The sequence below is a fragment of the Cariama cristata genome, unplaced genomic scaffold, assembly GCF_000690535.1.
Source record: "Cariama cristata isolate BGI_N322 unplaced genomic scaffold, ASM69053v1 scaffold72, whole genome shotgun sequence".
NCBI classification, from domain to species: Eukaryota; Metazoa; Chordata; class Aves; order Cariamiformes; family Cariamidae; genus Cariama; species Cariama cristata.
Window position 1 is genome coordinate 87571 of NW_009603012.1, and position 20955 is coordinate 108525.

At 42.2% G+C, this 20955-nt stretch overlaps 1 protein-coding gene across 1 annotated transcript in view; it reads right to left on the reverse strand.

Annotated features, from left to right (window-relative positions):
* The window catches only part of ROR1 (receptor tyrosine kinase-like orphan receptor 1), a 55532-nt gene that overhangs the window by 24806 nt on the left and 9771 nt on the right, over positions 1-20955 (reverse strand). The window contains exons 2-3 of the mRNA XM_009694976.1: positions 17894-18181; positions 16389-16419 (exon numbers count right to left, since the gene is read on the reverse strand). Coding sequence (XP_009693278.1) covers positions 16389-16419; positions 17894-18181 — 319 coding nt within the window. The remainder of the gene's footprint in view (positions 1-16388; positions 16420-17893; positions 18182-20955) is intronic.

Here is a 20955-nt window from a genome sequence, read left to right on the forward strand (position 1 = left end):
TACCTTATTTTCTGAAGTCACAGCTTTATTTCTGCTCCTCCCTCCCCTCTTCTTCCTTCTGACATTTAATTTGTCTTATGTGACTCAAATAGGTCTTTCTTCTGGTGACCTAATATTTTAACCTTAAGCATGATGAAAAACAGACTTCACAAATCTGACACTTGAATTAAAAGTGAAACACACGCCTCAGCACAAGTTAATTAAAAGTAATACATATAATGTTAGCTTGTTTAAACTATTATTTGACCAAAAATTTGCACCCATCAATAACTCCTATAAGCCACAATTGCTACAAAAATAACAGTAACCACCATAAGCTCAAACTTACTGCAAAAATTAGCTAGGTTACTGCTCTTTTTATTTAACAGAAGTTTTCCCGGAGCCTGCCAAAGCTGCAGAGCTGAGTTGTTGCCGAGCCGTGCCCGAAGAGATGCTGGAGCACGGAGCATGAGGGCTGCCCGCACCCAGGGGCACGGCCCCGGGCTTCAGCACACCACCACCCCACGCGTGAACCCTCTACCTGTTCAGCCTTCTGCAGCACTCTTAGATGCTCCCATACCAACTCAGACACCAATAATTAATTGCAGACAAGTAATCTGACAGGCGTGTAGCTTTGTTCCTCTCAATGCGGTAACTCTTGCCCTGAAAGGTGTATCTGTGATTCCCTTTGATGGGACAGGGGAGAGGCCAGGCATGACAAATTAAAGACAGTGGATGGAGAGCAACTACCTGGAAAAAGATGATCTGAAATTCCCGACTCCTTTAAAAAATCTAGCGGAAAACATATTTTTCTAAACAGCCTTCCTAGGAATTACGTAAAGGTAGGAATACAGCGTTTTTCTCCGCTGACGAGCAGGCTGGGGTTTGCTGGGTTTATGAGCACAATACTCATACTGCGGCTGGGAGTAGTCCGTAAGTCCAAAACCGTTTTAAGCAGTTAGTCTCATTGAAATAGTTGGTCAAGTTTAACAACTGTGAAAACATTTAAAGTTCACATAACTTGCAAGTCTGTCATAAATTCTGCTCCTGACAGACACACATAAATAGAGGCTCCTCAGCTGGGAATAGCCAGTCTGCTTTAAAGGGTATCAGGAGTTATATTAAACTGAGAATGTCTTGTGAAAAAGATTGCTTTCGAGATAAGAAAATCATTCTTAAGACAACAAACATGAGTGAAAATATGCTTCAGTGAAAATGAAGATCTGTCCATCCGTTTCCTAATGGTAATCGGATAAGGCATGGAGAACTTGTTTGTTTTCTTTAAAAGCATTTTGCCTCTCTACGTAGGTTGCACAGACCAGCGTGAAGCAACCACGCTTCAGTAACCACCTTGGGACCAAAATATTCATATTTTGGTTATCCTTGAGAAGGCTGCCTAGCTCTAAATTCTGAAAATCCCGATTTGAGGGAATAACTGTGTAAAAATGGTAACTTTCTACGCAGAAATGGGCCAAATCCCCTCTAAAATTTTTGTTCTTAGAAAAAAAGGCAGTCGCTGCCTTTTCCTCCTGCTGCCCTAGAAGAGGGAACACACTGCAACACGCCTTCCTGCTTATTTCCTAGCGGCAGCATTAAAAGAATTATTAAGTAAATTCCAACCTCTGATTTTTTAATTTTTGTGGTGGTAAATACAGACCGAAACATCTAATTTTGCAAGGCCAGCCAGTCTGAAACAAGCTTAAAGCGTTTGTCTGAGCAACTCGCAGAAAAGCCCAGCTTGTTTGCAGTAAGGTGTCTGTAGAAAACATGTAAGAGAATGCTACTTTGCAGCTCATTTACAGCCAATAATTGGGATTCAAGGTGAAAAAACCATTTTCCTCCCCCCCATAACCAGCACCGTGGGTTTTATGATTCAAGTGGCAGAAGAAGGAAAAGGTATATATTTTTCCGGACTTGTCCAAGTTGGCAGGATACACAATTTATAGATATTTACCAACAAATAAAAGTATCCTAATTGTTTTATTTAGTTTTATTTTATTATTCTAATGTGTCAGCAATCGAGAATAGTAATTCAATCGAATTTTGCATTAGAAGTAATTATGCTAACTTGCCACTGTGAATGGATCACAAATTTCTAAGACATTTTACACATGCTTACTTGGGTACTTTGATGCAAACTATGTTCGGGGTACTTCCAGCTCTACGGTTTCTCAGTAAGAAAGCCCAGCCGTGTCTGCCAGACTTCCTACCTGCCTCCGCATGGCACGGTGGGCTGAGCTGCGTGACACCAAAATTTCAGCTGTAAATCTGAAATTAATTGGTATTGATAAGGTTATATGCATGTTACGTATTACATGAATGCATTCCCTCACTAGCAAAATATTATTTAAGATAACAGAACTGTTTCTAGAACCTTGTTTTAATAAAGTCTGTCCTGGCATACTTTTGCAGTTGTACTTCATCAAATCTCAAAGCTGGTTTTCACGTGTGAGTAGGTGAAATGCTGGTTCGTATCAATACTGACTCTTATCGTGGTCCTGTAATATAAAACATGTATTTTATAACTGCATAAAAAATGAAATGAGGATTAAACCAAACATCATTTAAAAAGGCATGCACACATACCATCCATGTAGCAAAGCGACTTATGCACAGTGTGTGTGAGTCCAAAATCAAAGGAAACACTGGTATTTATACACCACTGCTCCTTTTATCCAGCCGAGGAACTTTATTTTGGCAAGACCATGATTGCCTATTTTGTCTCACAAAAACACCTTATATGCCAAGGATGGAGTAACATTCCTGTGTTATTCACACTGAGGAAAAATACGGAGCAGGTCCAGGGAAACCCATGGAGTTCCTCTGGATTTATCCCCATACAGCTGAGATCAGAGCCCGAAACAGCCACAGCCCCTGACACCAACTATTGCCCCAAACACAGCTCCCAAGGCAAAGTAAACATTCTCCAGATCATTCCTTCACATTTATCATTGCTAGGATAATATTTTTGCTCATTATCTTTTGTTCCTTTCAAATCTGCAAAAGACAGTAGACTCACAGAAGGTCAAACACTCATCTGCTACTTGTGCCTGGGCGCTAATTTGCATCCGTTGAGGAGGAAAAACTGACACCGCCAAATTTTAAATAAATGCTAAAAAATTACCATGAGAAGCAAAAGTTAGACAAGGAGATTTCTGAAACTAGCACAGTTGCAAACAGTACAGAAGAGGCTTTTACTGTGCTTCTAAGTCCAAGATTAAAGAGATTCTGCTATAATTCCTATTTGTTTCTTGCACGACGGAAATGGTGGAACTGTCAACAGCAACGCAGAATAAATGCTTTTATTTATTTATCATGTAAATACAACAAAATAGTTTCTATTCCAAAAGTAACCAAAGAAGACATTAGATAGCACGCACTAAAACCAGATCTTCTAAATATAGGCGGGTTGAGACAGCTTGTGTCCAAGAATTGTAGAAAACAATGTCCCCGTGATCTCTTCATGGCTGTTGACTTAACCGACTGCCTGGCAGCCCTTGCATTGCCGGTGCTCACACACCTCGTGGAAAGACCCAAGTGACTCCATGTCTGCCAGCCTTACACCATCCAAGACAAAACAGTGGAACGGTTGAAAAGAAACCCAAGCAACAAGGGATTTGAGGAGGTAACAGAGCTGGTGGCAATCCCCAGGAGCTTACGGAAAAGAGACCTCTCGGATGTGCTTTGGCGAAGTCAAGAGTTGGGTTGTAAAGATAACAACGTTTGTATATTTAGAATCTTATAAAGGCATTTGACTTGACACACCACGAGCATGTTCAGAAGTTAAAGACAGATAAAATCAACATGACACTTTTTTTTTTTTTAAGGATATGCCCTAGTTAATTCAAAACCACTGGATTTGGAACATACCATACCCGAGAGAAGTACTACAGCCTGTGTAGTCCTCGGCATGGTTAGATGGAGGACTGCAATGGTCTCTTCTCATCTCTAAAACCTCCAAATCTCTAAACTAGCTGTGAACCTTGAAAAGGGATCGGCTTGCTAAGTGTTCTTGGTGCTAATTGCCAGGCAGAACTCTGGCAAAAGAATGTGCTCATTCATCTCGAGCAAAACGAGGACTGAAAGAAAATTTGTTTATTTAAAGTAAATTTACTGACACAAGAAATTTGCCTGGAAAAATACGGTGGGGTAACATTTGCGATTAATTTTTGCTTAACATGGATCTTTGTTGGCTCAGGTATCAATAATAGCATCCAACTAATAACAGGTCAGATGATAACTGCTTTCCTTCCCCACCGAAGTAACCACACATATTTTCCTGTTAACAAGATCAATAAACTTGACACATTCTGAAATCGATGATTAACTCCTTTTACAGTATTTGAAGTCGCCCAGGGTTACTGCTTTGAACGGCCAAAGCTAGAGTGTCACGTCTGTTTTTAATTACCAGGATAAATAATGTAACACCTAGTAATCTTCTTCCTTGCACTCAATGATTTGGTGATGAAGTAACACAAATTGTGATCGAGTAGGTAACTACATACAGGCGGTCTGCGCGACGATGTTCTCTTTATAGGAAAACTGATTCTGAAGGTTTCACACTGCATTGCAGCAGTGAAAGTACCCTGGGTCAATACAGATTTATTCCCATTTTTAATGTTTTTACTAGACTGAATAAACACTTGCCCCAAGACTGAAACCACTGGCTCTCCTAAAGGCTGCGGAAGCCCAGGGTAAACACTTCAGTTGAGCTCGGCATGATTGACACGTCCTTGCAAGAAGGAGCCACACTGTTAGCTCAGGGGAGGACTGTTCCCGCCAGCTTCACGTGGGCCTTCACAGCCCCTTCGTCACGGGGCTCTGGCTCACAACATCCCTGACGTTGGCTGAATACATGGCTGCCAATGGCATTGGGTAGCCCTTTCAAATTACTGATTTTCCGGTGGTCTTCACAAGAGAGACCCGTTGGAGCGCGGGGATGCCTGAAGCACGCCTGATTTCATCCTCTCCCGGGAGCGGAGGAGCTTGCTCCCAGCAGGCACGCCAGGCCAGCCCAAGGGAGGTAGGACATTATTCAAGGTGGAAGGAGAAACACCCCATAACCATGGAACCACTTATGAAATCAGAAGATTTAAAGATACATGGGGGCTGATTAAGGAAGGAAATTTTACAGCTGCCTGATTTGGAGGAAGGAGCAGTGGTCCAGCACATGGCTCCTGGTCCCAGCCCTGGGATGTCTCATTAGGGGAAAAAGCAAAGGCTCGGTGTTGAGTTCATCTGAAGGGGAAGGAGAAGCATAAAGAGCCCATGGGAAGGGGGGGCAGGAAGAAAGGGGTTACATATGGACAGAGATGAGTTTTCATGTGGGTGAAAGAGAGCCTAGGACAGGAACCAAATCCATCGCACAGAGGCCACAGACACTGCCTCTCCCCTCTCCAGTACCCACGCTTTGTTTCCAGTACCGTAATTATTATTATTACTATTTTTTGTTCTCTTGAATAATTCCTACCACAAGCAACCGGAGCTTTCACTACCCTAATGTTTCAAACATTTCACCTTAATGTGTTTTTCAGCCCACTGGTAGCAAGGCTGGCAGCTGGCAGGTAAAACAAACACCTGCTTGAAGTCGTGCCCAGAGTTGAGCCATTGCATGCCATTACGATCTGATGAACATCCGACAGATCCCTCACTGATCCTCCTTTTCTTGGTTTCCCATCAACACAAACTGAAAATAGCAGAAGAGGATTTGTTTAAGGAACATCAACGATAGCTGGGCAGTAAAGTAAAAGAAGAACAAAATGAGAAAGAGATTGAGATTTGCCCTCTGAGGTTTTACTACCTGGTTATGCAGGACATTTTATTACAACCACAGAAACATTATAGGCCTTTAAATAGGATTTCTGTTATAATTAAAGGCCTTACGGCATAGGGGGAATCTCACTGTACTTTGGAGATGACTGCAGACATTAACTGGTTTCTGAAATGTTTGACTGTTTCTTTATTTCACCCCTTGCACCTGACCCACTCCCATGGCTGTTCCAGAAGCCCAGAAACGCGCTGTAAGGACATTCAACCACCAGAAGTGGCAGGTTTTTAAGTAAAACAAGACCACACCAGACTTTTAAACATGCCTACTTCATGTGACAGAAGTTCAGTTTTCTCTTTCAGAAAATCACAGTCATAAAGATGACCGATTCACAGTTTCCTTTGTTAGTTTTCTTAGTTACATTTAACTCCTTCCACGACAGTTAGGAATCATTTGATTCCCTAAGTACATGCCACAGGTTGTACAATTATTTCCCTTCTTTCCTTCTACATCTAAAGACCTTTACATCCACCTCTCCAGAAGTAACACCTGTACACATTGGGCAATAATGCTAATGAGGCAACAGCCAGACAAGAGAAACCCAAGGAATGTACTGTCCCGCAACCCCAAAGTCTTACGTTGACTGTCATCCCACTGCAGGTTGGTGGGGAAGGAAATCAAAGAGGTTGGTTTTCAGTCTTTTAGTTTTTTGTTGTGTTTTTTTTCAACTGCTTAAGATAGGCCAGCGGACCCCCAAAATAGAACAGAAAGCTCCAAAACCCTGGGACTGGGAGGGCAGAGGCTCTGGCATTTGGGCTGCATTGTAAAATACGCCTCTCGTCCCCAAACCAACAGGATTCACCTCTATTTTAGCAACTCTTAGACCAAGAGCCATTGAAGAAGGTACTGTGTTGCAAGTATATGCAAATAAAACAACAGACCAATAAGCTCTGCCAACAGCTTTAAGATACCGTGTTGTTCGAGCACAAGACAAATCAAGTCTAATCTCACATGAACCAGAGACACTCTAAAATGTCATTTTTTATTTTTTATCTGAGGACAAGACATACATTCAGGGCAAGTCCTTTCCAAAATAAAGCAGCACAAAGACAGGCTCTGTTTAGCCAGTACTGTAACCTCACCTGGTCCAGGAAGGGTGAAATTATTTGTAATATTGTCAGATCTTGCATCACAGCCTCTGGGCTCAAAGAAATCCTTGGAAGTCATTTAAATCCCTCTTATGATTAGAGCTAAATGAGAATTTTTGGGGTGAAAATTGTCTTAGAGAGAAAACATCATCTTCTGAAAACTGGAATGTTTCACAAAAACACAGTGGTTTGGACAAAATTGCTGCTGAAATCTTTTAGCAGCTCCAGGAGGAATTTTTGGGTTGGCTTCAAAATCGCTGTTATCTGGAACGAGCACAGCAAATATGGGAAAACCAGGTCATACCTCGGCTCTAAAGCAGAGCCAGCATCTTCCTCCTCTCAAGGGAATACATGCTGGGCTAGGGGCTATGCAACATTGATTTTCCAAGAAAAATGCCTAATGGTCTCAGCTGCATTTCAACATGGAATAAAACCAAATATTGAAGGCTTAATATTTTTAATCAAATCCAATACTTTTTTCCAACCAGTCTTAGCTGCAGCCTTAATGTGGAGCTTAGTAGCACAGGTTCCCTGTCCTGGGGTGGACTGAACTCCTACCCAGACGACTTCTGCCAGGGAGTTCAGTGGGAAAAAAGGCCTCTGTGTGACATTAAGGGTATAGAGCATTAATAGGAACAATGCTTGGCAGGTCTGATTATTTGGTTTAACTCACAAGACTCCGTTTATTATTAGTCAGACACAGACTGCCAACTGTGCGTAATAATCTTTTTTTTTCTTTTTTTTTTTCCCAACAGTTAAGAGTTATCTCCAGAAACACAGTACCCTGAAGGGCTGTAGGAGATGACCAGGGTAAGTAATGCAGCTTTTCAGCCTCTCCTGATTTTTTTTTTTTCTTTCTGTTGCCAAATAGAAGAAACTTCAAAATGATCCTCACTTTGTTCCTTTTTAAATAAATCAGGAAAATACAAACGTAGTCTGTAACTCAGGGTCAAATGATATAATTACAGGATTTCTTTAAGTGTTTGTATAAAACCTGACAATTGAGATAACCAATTAGAGAAAGGAAAATCTATCCTCTGTCCGCACTTTATGTATCAGCCCCCCGAGGTTCCTGCGTGGGATTTGAAATGTTCCTGGATCCACAGTGTTAAAAAGTGACAGTAAGTGTAAATTCACCTTTCAGTGTTATCCTCAGCATTTAATCAAACACGGTCAAACAAGCTCAGTGCAACAGGACTAACGCAGCAAGGATAAGTTAACATGCTAAGAAGCAGCTAACTATAAAAAGGCACAAGACCTGATCCAGTATTTCCAAAATGCTGAAAGCTGAGCACTTCCTAAGCAAGTAAAAGCAATTTCATGTTTTCATCTTCATTTCCACCGTGGGCTGTAATACACGCACAGTCCACACTGCCTGCCTCCTTCTGACCTCTGCGGGCACGCCGAGAAACTCTTTCACTGTATAAAATGCACCGTACGCACCTCTTTTCCCTCTGTTTGGATGTGCAGTGGGAATTAGCACAAAAACCATTTCTTGAGGAGGGCCATCACGCAGAGCTGAGAACGGATTTTGCCAAGAAGTGAAAGAGCAGCGCTTGGGTTCCCGTCCTTACGTACCCGAGGGCAGTTGGGCGTAAGGATGCTGCGCTAAGCTGCCTGCCCAGACTTGTGCTTGCAAAAGACGCGGTGAGCAGGCAACAGTGCCGCTCATAAGCAGACAAGTTGGCTTCAGGATGAGGGGAACAAAATGCTGGGGTCAAGTTTTCAACTCCCCCAGTCTCCTGCGGTCTTGCTACAAATCCTGTGTGCAATGTCAGGGGTTACTGGCTGTGCAACTGAGTCATCTTAAAGCCTCGCAGAAATAAAAGTACAAATACTCTTCAAATACTGGCTGAGCATTCCACAAAGCCCATTTCTATACCAAACATTTATTTGCCTATGTAGTTGCTATGGGTGAGCCTGTGCAGAATTAAAACAAATCCAGTTCTTAATAGCACATTGTCTTTTCCCTTGTATTATAAAAATACATTCGGGAACTTTGGTTCCCGATGTCCCAGTCATAATGTACTTTACTCATTTTTCCCTCCCCACTTAAAAAATATTGACATCAGTGTAATTAATTTGTTTTCAGATAATATAACTATGCCTCCATGTTGTGTCATACCTTTCCTTCGTGCCGCATGAAGACAGAAGGGCTTTCTGTTTGCACTACAGGCAGATAAGAGTGGAACACTTCAGCTAAAATTTGCAAAAATATTTATCAGATACCCTTTCAAAAGTGAAAAGCACTTTCTAGGGTCAATTCTTCTCCAAACTACAGGCCAGTTTCTTTTCTGTAGACGCACCACAGCGTAACAAAATACAGTTTAACCCATTTCATTAGTAAGAGCTGGAGTGAGAGCTCTGTGGCAAAGACCTTGGATTTTTGCAGCATTGCTCACATGAAAACCAGGGGACGATGCATGGCCACAGCAGACAAGAATAATAATCCAGTGGCACAGGTTTTGGCCTGTGTCTCCAGAGAGAGAGCTCAATTCTCTATTTTGTTACAGGCTACACATGCAATAGCTTGGGGAAATCACCCCAGGGCATCAAACCCAGACAAGGTGACCAGTGTGACTTTAGCTGCATCTGAAGTAGCACAAACAGCTGCAGCTAAGGCAACCGAAACACACCTTTATTCTTACTCTGGCTCAGTTGCCCCTATGCAGTCTGGGAGATAAGAGGAGGTAAAGAGGCAAAGGATCCTGGGATTCTCAGATAATGTGTATATTTAGCTGCGTAAGTACCTTGAGGTAGATAAAACGCACTAGAACACTGTCTGTATTTAATACAAGGCACAAATACGGCTTCCTAAATTCTGTACTACATTTACCCAGAGGTGTTCACTTATTTCTGCTTGCTCGGTGAAGTCCAAGAGCACGCCGCTTCCTAAACCGTACTCCCTGGTGCCTCTGCAGTCACCTTACTGTCCGTGATGCTACGGGAACGTTGCAAAGAAAATCGCAGCAGAATAAGCAGTACAAGGGAAAAGGTGCGATAGCGCCGTAACAGACCAGGGTGCACCAGATCAAAGACGCAGTGAAGAGGACAAGTCCAGTTCTCCCTGGAAACATTTCAGTGCCATGACTGGCATGCTCACAGCAGATAATTTGACTCTCACACCGTCACAAAACTAAGGGAGTATTATTTTCACTGGAATGAAGTAATGCAACAGAACGTAACATGGTTTCTGTCAGCATCAGCCACTCAGATTTCATCTTCGTACTGCATGATTTTTTTGCACAAATATATTTATATTGGCCTTCACATAGAATATCCCACTTCAAGTTTGCATCTCGGCTCCTATACGCCATATGTACAAGCTGTTGCACCAGCGCACAGTGGGGCTATGAAAGATCCCACCCCAACACTCATGGGACTTGCATTCAGTCCTCATTCAAAATTTCCACCATCACTAAGCAACGGGGAGGTAGTTTCTGTGACAGCCACAAAACAGCTTACAGGACTGGAAATCAATACCACCTCCTTCACCAAGACCCTGGGGGTCAAGCCTGATGCCCAGCCCGCGTGCAGGAGCCCTGGGGTGCCGGGTGCTGTGGGCAGGCAGCGGGTGGGAGCAGGGAGGTTGGTCTCAGGATGCTGCTGGAGTGGTTCTCCCCTGAATCTACTCTTGCCTTTTTATCGGCATTTTTTTCTTCTATGAAATTTAGCTTCCATGGCCAAAAGGGGAAAATCTCTGTTACTCTTTAAAATCCACAGTCAAATACACAGTTGGCCAAGTCTCACCTGGATGCTGGCCAGTGGTTATGTGTTTCCTCATTGAAGGAACCATGCTGACATCCAGCCACACAGAGCCACTGTATAAAAGATCTGTTTTACTAAAAAAACCAGATGTGTTTAACTAAAAAAAAAAATCAAATCTTAATCACTGAAAAAGAGGATGGGAGAATCCCATGGGGTTTGTGGTTTCACAAGCCTTGCAAGCTATTTCTGGAAATCACAAACCCCATTTGATTTTATGAATCAAATGCCCCTTAAAATTACAGCCCTCTCCTCTCCTCTTTTTCTCCTCTCTTCTCTTTATTCCCAGTGGTTAAATAAAGAACAAAACAATACCATATTTAGGTTATATATATAGAATAAGCTCCATTAAGAATAACAGGACTGTTCAAGAGCAATACTGACACGAGGACTGTATATACTCTACTGAGGAGATACCAGTCCATGGTATACACATCCAGTCTGATTTACATTCACGTCGTTGTCCCTCTGCCGCATAGTAACCACTGCACATCCAAGAGTAGTAATATTGATGAGCTAGTCATTTTTCTCCTTTAAACACCGTGTCTCGTAAACTTACAGAATACTTCCAAGAGGTGCCACACTGTTCTTCTGGTGTTTCCACTGTAATAAAGTCAAAAGTCTGTGTTGTTGAGTGAACCATTTCACCTGCAGGTTAGGTCTTTCTGAAACATACTCACAACACAATAAATTGTGTGTGGTTTTCCGACACAGAATATACAGAGCACTTTCCTGAACTCTTCCCACCGGACTACACTCTAGAAGGGTTTGTCTAGCTCATGTTTAGACAGGACCATGTAAAATGGCATTTTGTTTTCTTTTCCACTACAGCTCTTGTGGCAGTTCTCGAACAGAATGCAAGTGTGCTCCAGCTCCTCTAATTTCAGTGACTTGCGCCTAGAATTTCTCCTGGAGTGGGTGAAGTTCAGGGCAAGCACAGAACCATCGCTCCAGGTAGCGGAAGCAATACAGAATGAGGAAAAAAAGGACAATAATAATGGAAAAGATTGGGCACACAACCATTTTCCAGGTCAAAATATCTCTATTGTTATATTAAATTCTCTCATCTCTGGGAATCTGCTGTGCTCTGACCTCAGCCCTTTCTGATTTCAATCTCTGAAGCAACCGGAGACCCGAAGTTAAGATACACACTTCTACCTCCTTCAAGGACCAAACCTTGCCACAGGTGACGGATAAAAAGTGAGTTTCAAAGTGACGTGAAGTATGGGAACTTCAAAAATAATGTTAAAGTTATGGTCTTTCAGGAAATTTTTAGAAGCAATGGCTACAGCAGTGCATATATATGTGTACAATATAGAAATATGCAATGCACAAGTATACACTGACACATGAGTTAACTAGCAAAATGCTCCCTTTGATCTTCCTCAAATTATTCAATCAATTCCATTTGAGTCTGCATTCGTAAATTCCATGGAAAAAAGATGATGGTGGCCTTTTACACCAAGAGCCAGCAGGACCTGGCTTATCTGGTAGAAGCCCCCCTCAGCCTCCTGCCTGTTGTGGAGGTGCCCTTGACACCATCTACTTTATGGAAACTATTCCAGCAGTCCGAGAGCCGGAGCCGGCGTGGCCGTCCAGGTTCCTGGGCACGCATCCGGACTGCGGGACAGAGGCATTCGCACTCTCCCCACAGCTCACTGAGCTGCTTGTAGTTGGTGCTGTATCTGTAGTACCTTCCGGCAAAACAAAAGATAAAATATTGATTTATTTATAAAGCAGGAGCATGAGTTGTTGGGGTGGTTTTTTTTTTAGACAAAAGAAGCTTCTTCAAGCTACGTCAGAAACACAGAGCAGCCGAGCACGTTAATGGAATGTAACTCCACGGCCTCGCAGATAAGGGCTTTAAAGCTGACCTTTGCCAAACACAAGAGAGTTAAAGGAAGGTCACTCAGGTCAGCCAGTGTTTTACACTACAGCAATACCTTGGGCTCTTGATTTCCTTAGGGATGGCAGTGGGCTGCTTCTGCTGGGTTTTCTGTCATTCGCTTCAGACTGATTTGCAAATCAGACTTTTGGCTCTAGCTAACGGTAACAGTGCTTAAGGAAAGCAGAAAGAATAAGAATATAACACACTCATGAATTATTATGTTATCTAGCATTGCCTGTCTTCTTTTACAGAAGCCATCCATTTAATCTTTTTATTTTCAAGCTACAGCTGGCCCATCTATTTTTCTGCCATCACATCAGCGCAGAACTCTGTACCTACAAATTATGCGACGAAAAAGTGCTGAGCGTATGGATTTTTTAAAAAACACGATCCCCAAATGAAATCCTTAAATGAACAGAACCTTCCACTCACGGCAGATTGATACAGACAACATGGGAAAAGCACGCCCACTGAACAAGGTTGCTACTTGCCATCAATTTTGTTCATTGTCTCACAATAGGAGAAGAAACTCATGCTGATAAGGCACAAACACTATCCAAGTTTTCATTCCATAACATCCTTCAAGTGCTTTCCATACTTAGCCTTCATTTAACCACTGTAAAATGACATGATATGTCCCTATGATGATATGTCCATTCTCTCAGAGCAACACCCGTGGTCAGCCTGCACAGCAAATGAAGAGAGACACAGGTTCCTCTGAATGTATTTTGGGGAACCAAAATCAGCTGAACCCACAGATCCACAGCCAGTTTAGCCAAAGCTGCAGGATCAATGCCCTAACTTTTGAAAAAATGGCAGGAAGATATTTTATGACCCAGCTTCCAGGACCATTCCTGAAGAAAGTGTTTCCCCACAGGACTTCCATGAGTTTTAAACGATAGGGAGGGAGGTTGACCATGTAGTACATCTGTCACCCTGGAACTTGAAAATTGAGGCTGGCATAGATGGGGTTGGTTTTCACAGATGAAAGTAAGTATTTTTCATGACTATACTTGTTGCTTATCTGAGAGCAATGATGAGTCCTAAAATGGCATCAAGAGTACGAAAAAACGTAATAGTCTGAGGGCTGATGCATTTGAAGAGCCTCACAGGCAGCAGGCTCCGACTTCTCTTCATGTCTGAAGAAATTTGCAATCAAAATACCAGAAAAATTATGTTTTAGTCTCTAGAACAACTTAAATAAATTTGTTTGTCAGACAACAAAATTCAGCAGAGCTGTATAAAATGCTCTGTTCCCCTGTGCTGAAGAGTACTGCTGCCTTCAGCCAGGACCCCTTCAAACACTTTTTCGTGACACTTACCTATGTAATGTGGGTTCACTCTTACCACACGCACTTCCACCGAATTTTCATTAATTTCATAGTTGCGAATTTGCTTGCCAACTTGTACAGGATGAAGGCTATGCATGTGTCGGCTATGCAATACTCAAGTTATTGTTTGCATGGAAAGAACAGCAAACAGCAAGGAACAGATTTTGAGGCGATTTCCCTCCTGCATTCTGCAACGTGCAGTTCCTCCGTAATGTCAATTCACGCAGCTGGACCTAACCCGCTGCTGCTACCCGTAAGGCTCTTGCACTCGTGCCACTGGCAGCAGATATGAACGAGGTTCAAGACGACGTACACTGACCTTTTTTTTACTCTCATTTAGTATGAGTTCCAAGTTTATAATTCCTTTGCCATAAGCTCCTTCCTGATTCTCTTATTTCATAGATTAAATCTGATTAGATTCTACAGGAATGTAAAAGTTCTCTATTCAGTAAAACAGAGATCCCTCCCCAAATTTCTTTGGATACGTTTCTCTCCAATGTTTAGTACAATGGGACCTCTTACCAGACAGAGCCCACAACCTCCCAGGATAATGAAGTGTGATTAAATATCTTTTTTGGTTACCAAATTGTAAGGCACAATTATCAAGTCGACTATTAAAGAGGACGTCTCACTTTTTTTTTCACCTTTTCACATTCTTTGCGTTTGTACACATGTATAACAATGGGCAGCGAATACTGAAAACAAAATGAAAATCTTGGATTAAGCCACTTTAAAGCCAATTTAATGTTTGATATGGTATACGTAGAAAATGGTGATTGTTCCCTGGATATATGGGCTTTGCACGCAGAATAAGACAGGGTGATGTTAAGCTAGAAGAAGGATTCTTAGCTCAGGCGGAGTATACTACTCCTAGCCTCTAAACTAGCGCTCATGACACCAGTTTGTTTTTTCCTCATGGTCTGGATGATGCTTTGTCGACATCACCCTAGAGCTCAGTGCAATACTCACTGAATTAGAGGGACCGTTTGCTGTTATCTCTCCGAAACTGGGTGAGGCTTTTAGCTAGTTAAGTTGTGGTCTTTTTTTTTTTTGCAGGAGAGGGAAAAAAACCCAAAATCCTGTCAGAAAGAAAAATGGGGAAAGGTTCTGAAATCTATTTTGTTTTAAAAAAGTGAGGCAATCCTGAGTGGCCTAGACAGCGAAATTCCAGCGCAGCTCTCTGCTTTCTGTGCTCACACTGCTCTCCCATGGGTTTCTGACCGCCAAGGACGTGTTGCTTAACCTTACAAATTTCAAAAACCCCAAACTAGGTGGAAGCAGACACAAAATACACATCTTCTCAACTCATTAAGTCTCCAAACTGCTAAAAAGCACAGCAGCCCCCACTTCCCACAGCACCACGAAGCTTTCCTCCCCAGAACACGGCAATCACAAAACGGAGCCTAAGACCAAGCAAAGAGCTCCCCTTCCCAAACAAACTCAGTAACTTCACGCCAGGTACCTTCGAAAGGGAGGACAAAACCACATTTTATGATGTTCCATTAGAGGGCATCCTAGCATGTCCTTTTGTGGTCCCATGCTTCTCCTAATTTATATCCTCTGCAATACTTTGTGAAGGATCTTCTATAAGGACAGTCAGGAACATTCACATCCTCAAGCTTTTGCATCCCTTGTAATGGTGTTACTGGTTTCATTTTATGTTTTAGTTGGTACCGTATTTCTCTTCTAACGGTGCAGCTTCCCTTGCCAGGAGAGGTGAGTTTTCAGTATTGTTCTGTGCATATAAGATGTTGGACACACTACCACGAAATTAATTTCAAACTTCGGAACAGTTGAAGATCACACTTGAAAACAATAAGGGGCTACAAAAGGTGAGCAAGTTTGATCATGTATCTTGAAACTAGATGGGAAGGTAAACATACGTTCTTGAAAGCTATCAAAGACAGAAGCTCCACTGCCAAAATACAACAACGTGGCAACTGTGCAGACCCAGCAGCATGGACCCAGCAGCAGAAGCCAAACCTGAGCTCCAAGATACAGGGAGCTGTTGTAAAACCAGCCACTACTCCCACCCGTGTACTCAATCATTAAAAACTCAGTTTTAAGATAGTTTACTAATACAGGTATAGATAGATATAGATAGAGTTTACAAGCATCAGTTCCCTTAAAATCAGTAAGAAGCCCCTAGGTAGTAAAATCTACTTATAGTGATAAATATTTTCCGGATTGGGCTGTGACATGTATGAAGATCAGTTTCTACTTGTAGCTGGTAGCTGTAGGTACACTGAAATCAGTTCAAAGACTGAAGGCACCAGAGGATCTAAAGATAATAATATTGAAAACTAAGAAGTCTAAGGTAAGAAATAGGAGTTCACATGGTAACATGAAAATATATCTACGAGACAGATAATTCAGTTATAATAAATTACCATACTATCTGACTTGAAGTGAAATGTAAAAGTGCTCCTGTCACACAAAATGAAAAATGAACTTCTGACTGCTGAAATGCAAGATTAATGAACCAACATAACAGACATGAAACAACTTACGATGATCCTGGGCTTGCTGTTGGCGGGGGACCTGGAAAAGTGACAGAAGAAAAACAGTGTGATGAGTTATGGTGAGGTAGCAAGCAGGAAGCTTTTGAAAACCTTTTAAAAGACAAAAGGAACAGTCTGTCCTGTTGGATGTGGTTTATGTAGTTTAACAGATGAGTCGCAGTTTCTCAGTACCAAAGACAAGACTGTATCCTGTAGCAGTAATTGCAAAACGCCATAGACAAAGTCAATAAACAGGTGAGGCACTCATCCTGCATTTCAACTGTGTCTCGGGCCATCACAGAAAAGGTTACAACAACCCACAGGAGGCTTGTACAAAAGCATGTTGTAACTATAACTGGGAGAAAACAGCATCATTTCCCCCTATCAACCTTCATTATTTATCAGGGAATTCACCCTAGGCCTGATTCAGATGCATTGATCAAATTCGCTCTGACTTCAGTGGGCTTTGGCTGAGAGGGTTTTGTTGTTACTGCCCTCGGTGCTTGTCTTTTGGCAACCGCTGGAAGGGCTGAGCGGGCTGGAGGGCACGTTCACCCCCACAGCGCCGACGGACCAGTCGGCTGCAGCGGATTTGAAGGAAGTTCATACTAATGAGTATTTGCTCCACAAGCCGAATTGTGAGATTAAATATTGCTCTGGTCAGAGAAAAGAAAAATACTTACTGTTTTCTACAGGAGCATCTATAAAAGTATCACTTTTCAGATAAAAATCTCCTACATTTCAGATACAAGCTAAAAGACAACTGCCTTATGAGAACATCTAATGATTAATTTCTTATTTGAATTTAGAAAATGTGGGAGATTTATGAAAAAAGACTGTGAAACTCGTCACATACATCATGCATTGTGTAGTATTTGTCCAGTTCCTAAGAGGATTAACTCGGACTCTGTGCAAGTATCTTCATCTCAGTGAATTATTTCGCTTTGAATGTGGAGCTGGAGGAGAAGATTCTAAACAAGAAGCAGGTTTTGTGTGTCTTCTCAGTCATAAGATCAGCTCTGAAGGCAATTATCTCAATATAAACTTTGAAGAAAAAGTGCTTATTTTACCTGACAGTATATATATCTCTATCACTAACGAGCCCCCAATCTATACTGCAAGCTGAAATTTCTCCCTTACTAGAGATAACGGAGGTCACTCAGGCACTTGAGAATAAAATATTTTTTCTCCTCTGGTCTGAATCTCTGAATCACTCGGATAGCATATTAATGAACATTGCTGTTTGGTAATCCCCATGTTTCAGTCCTGCTTCCAGCAGGCTTTTCTATGGCAAAAGTCACCATTAAAGCTGGCAACGTGGGCATCTAAGCTGAGCAAAGAGCAAACAGGCAGAGAGGACAAATTGCCATGCCAGAGATGCTCCCAGAAACACGCTGAATCAGACCGGCTGATACTACTGCATCAGTGCCTTCATTTTCAGTGGATAAATGCACCTTTCTCCAGAGTTGTTTTTCTAAGTAACAGTTTGAACTGCTTAAAAGGAGAAAACTTACCAAATTTTACAAACAGCACACCGGTTGTAGAAACAGTCTTTCTGCCATTAGTCGCAACGCACTGGAAGTAGCCGGTATCGGTAGTGTCAAGGTTCCTTATTCGCAGTCGAGACCCATAGCTTGTGGCACGGAAGGAGATCCTCCGGGGTTCTTGGACAACCGGAGCGTCGTTTTTCAGCCAACGGACCGTGGGAGGAGGATTGCCAGAGACTTTACAGTGCAGCTCTGCCGTCTGGCCAAGGGTGGTAGTTATGTTATTCATAGGTTCGTCAAGCGTCAAGAAGTAGTCTGTTATGTAAAAAGAAAAAAGGGTGAATAAAGAATTCCAGCTCAGGAAATGTCATTTTAAAGAAAGCTCATGTTTGTCTTTGAAAGGGAAATAAAGGAAGTGGCTATCAGGTTTAGTAAAAAACAACACTACTTGTTAATTGACGTTTTAGGGCAGGCAATAGGTCCCACAGAGTTTTGCATAGTAATAAAAGGAACAAATTTCAGAATTTCCATTGCACTATAGTAATGCTGTATTTCTTGAAAACTTCTCTTGCTTCATATACCCATGGATTCTCTCTATTTTCTCAACTTCATCCTATTTGGCTTCATTCAACACAGAGAAAGGAGGTAACGCTGCTTCTCTTTTTATTTTATTTTTCCTTTTTGCTAACCAATAAACACAAAAAACATGCATCAGAAATCCGGATGCTCATTTTGATGCCTCTGCCTATGTAGATCTGCCTCTGCTCATGTTAGCACCCACAAAATACAGGAATATATGAAATGAATCACTCAGAAATTAAGATCTTGGAGCCATTTTTAATTGATTCGCAGAGCAGCGTAGCCAGGATGTTGTCAATGATTTTGTAAGCACCAACTGCATAGATGAGGAATCAGGATCATGGTTAGGAGATGGAGACTTTTTTCTCACTCACTATTTCCCTTGCTAAGGGTACTAAAGTTTATCTGAAACAGGTCTCATGATAGGTGCAAGCGGAAGATCAAGGGTTCTTTTGTTAAGACAGAGAATGTTAAATCAAAATTTAGTAAAATTAATCTCTTCTAATCCATTCGTGAGCCTTGCCTTCTCCTGTCAAGTGTTATTTCATTCTGCATCGTTCAGGAAGAGGACTATTTCTAGTTAACTGTACTCAACATTTAATTAAAACCTTTAAAGGCAGAGAACGAGATGGACTGGGGACAGGGAACGGAATATGCGGGCTTTCATCTCCGTGTCACAGGTTCAAATCTAACGGTGGTCATTAGCGGCCCAAACCCATTATCATCTGCTGGCTGTCTCAGCAGGGTGGCCAAGGAATGAGAAATCCAAAGACTGTACTCTGCCCCTGTGCTCTGGGAGCTAACGCGGGAGGTCAGGAAAAGCCTAGCAGTAAGTAAACCTGTGCTGTGCCGCTAACGCTCCACTTCTCTGGTACATCTACTGTTAACTCCAGCAATAAGCCTGTCTAAAAGTATGAAAAAAATCTCCAGCAGGTATAAAAACAGCTTAGCCAACTAACTTGCCTAACTAATCCATTTCCCTAATTATTTATTTTAATCATCTCTTTACTAGCTACTCCCTTCATTATGCTTTGTGTATATAAGTATCTCTTTCCTTTGTATTTAATCTGTTTAGCATGTAAGCTCTTACCCTGTATTTGCACAGCACTTTACACAAGGCGTCCCTGTTCTCCTTTGGTCCCGAGGACCCATCAGGATAAACGTTTCGCACAAAGGCACTGCCCACGCTTTTTTTTTTTCACTGACCGACTAGCCTTTTAACATGTAGGTATGAAACTGCGCAAAATATGACCGTTACCTACGCTCCCACGGATCTAATTAGTGAGGAAATCTGTGTACGGGGTAAAAAGAGCAGAGATCCCAGCCCTCGGTGAAGACAGACAACAGGGTCCGATGCCTCTTGCCCGGGGTGCCGGACTGGCCCTCCCGCTCTCCAGAATCATTGCTGCACGCTTCACTGCAAGACTAGGAAAGTTTCTGACTTGCTATCTCAGTCACCTCACTGAGAAGCATAATCTAAGTCAGCGCACATATTCTTGGGTTCTCTGCACAATCTGGGTTTAATAAAAACACGCTAATCGCATGGAACTGGATAACCGCATTTAATTATCCAATGTAACATTTCTATACCACAGTCATCTATATAATTCCTGATAATGTTTCAAAGACTGGTTCAGACATCTACAGTATAACAGAGTCAGAAAACAGAACGGCCTCAGTCCTATGATGGTCTTACTGACAAACACCACAGTAAATATAATATTTTAAAGGTCCTGTGGTATACAGGAGAGGCAAATAAAGGACTAAGGATGTAGAATGGGTTTCCAAAGGCTGGAGAAGGATTTTAAAGTATCAGTAGCAACAGTAAGCCAGTGAAAGAGTATGGCTGTAATGCAAGAGCTATGGTGCAACTTCTCTACAGGTACAAACAGAAATGGTCTCTCAGCGTCAGGAGCTTCTGACTCCTCTAAGAGTTCTCCACCTTCCTCCATGAATTACTACAGAACCACTAAAACAAAACGCATCTGCTAAATTCAGCTTAGCTTTCTCCTCAAATCCATACATTTTGCATCCAAATCATAAATCAGAGATGAGATTTAAATAGGGTAGGTTTCAAGCAATTGGAACCTTCATGAGAAGATGTTTCTCACAGATAAAGCAGTTCTGTGACTGAAAGCCAGCTGAATGTCTACCAGTGCTTCCAAAAAACCTTGGACTGTTACTGAGGCATACAAAATTACGAGCGTTCCTTCCCTGGCATGCACAAAAGCCATCCATTGCTGCCCTTGCCAGGTGTGGAGGGGCCGAAGAGAAGCCCAATTTTATTTTTAATACTTGAGTCTAACTCTCACCTACCAAAGCCCATCAAATCTCCGAAGCTACTGCCACCATCCTCTCCCCTTACTAACAACTATGCAAAGAACATATAAAATAGTTCCTGCCTGCGGCCAGGTTTCTGTCCAGGTCACCCGCCCTCAGTCCCTCTCTGGTGCCATCAGCATTAGCGCCTTCTCCTTCTGGAACCGAAGGCCAAGAAAAACGGCGGTAAA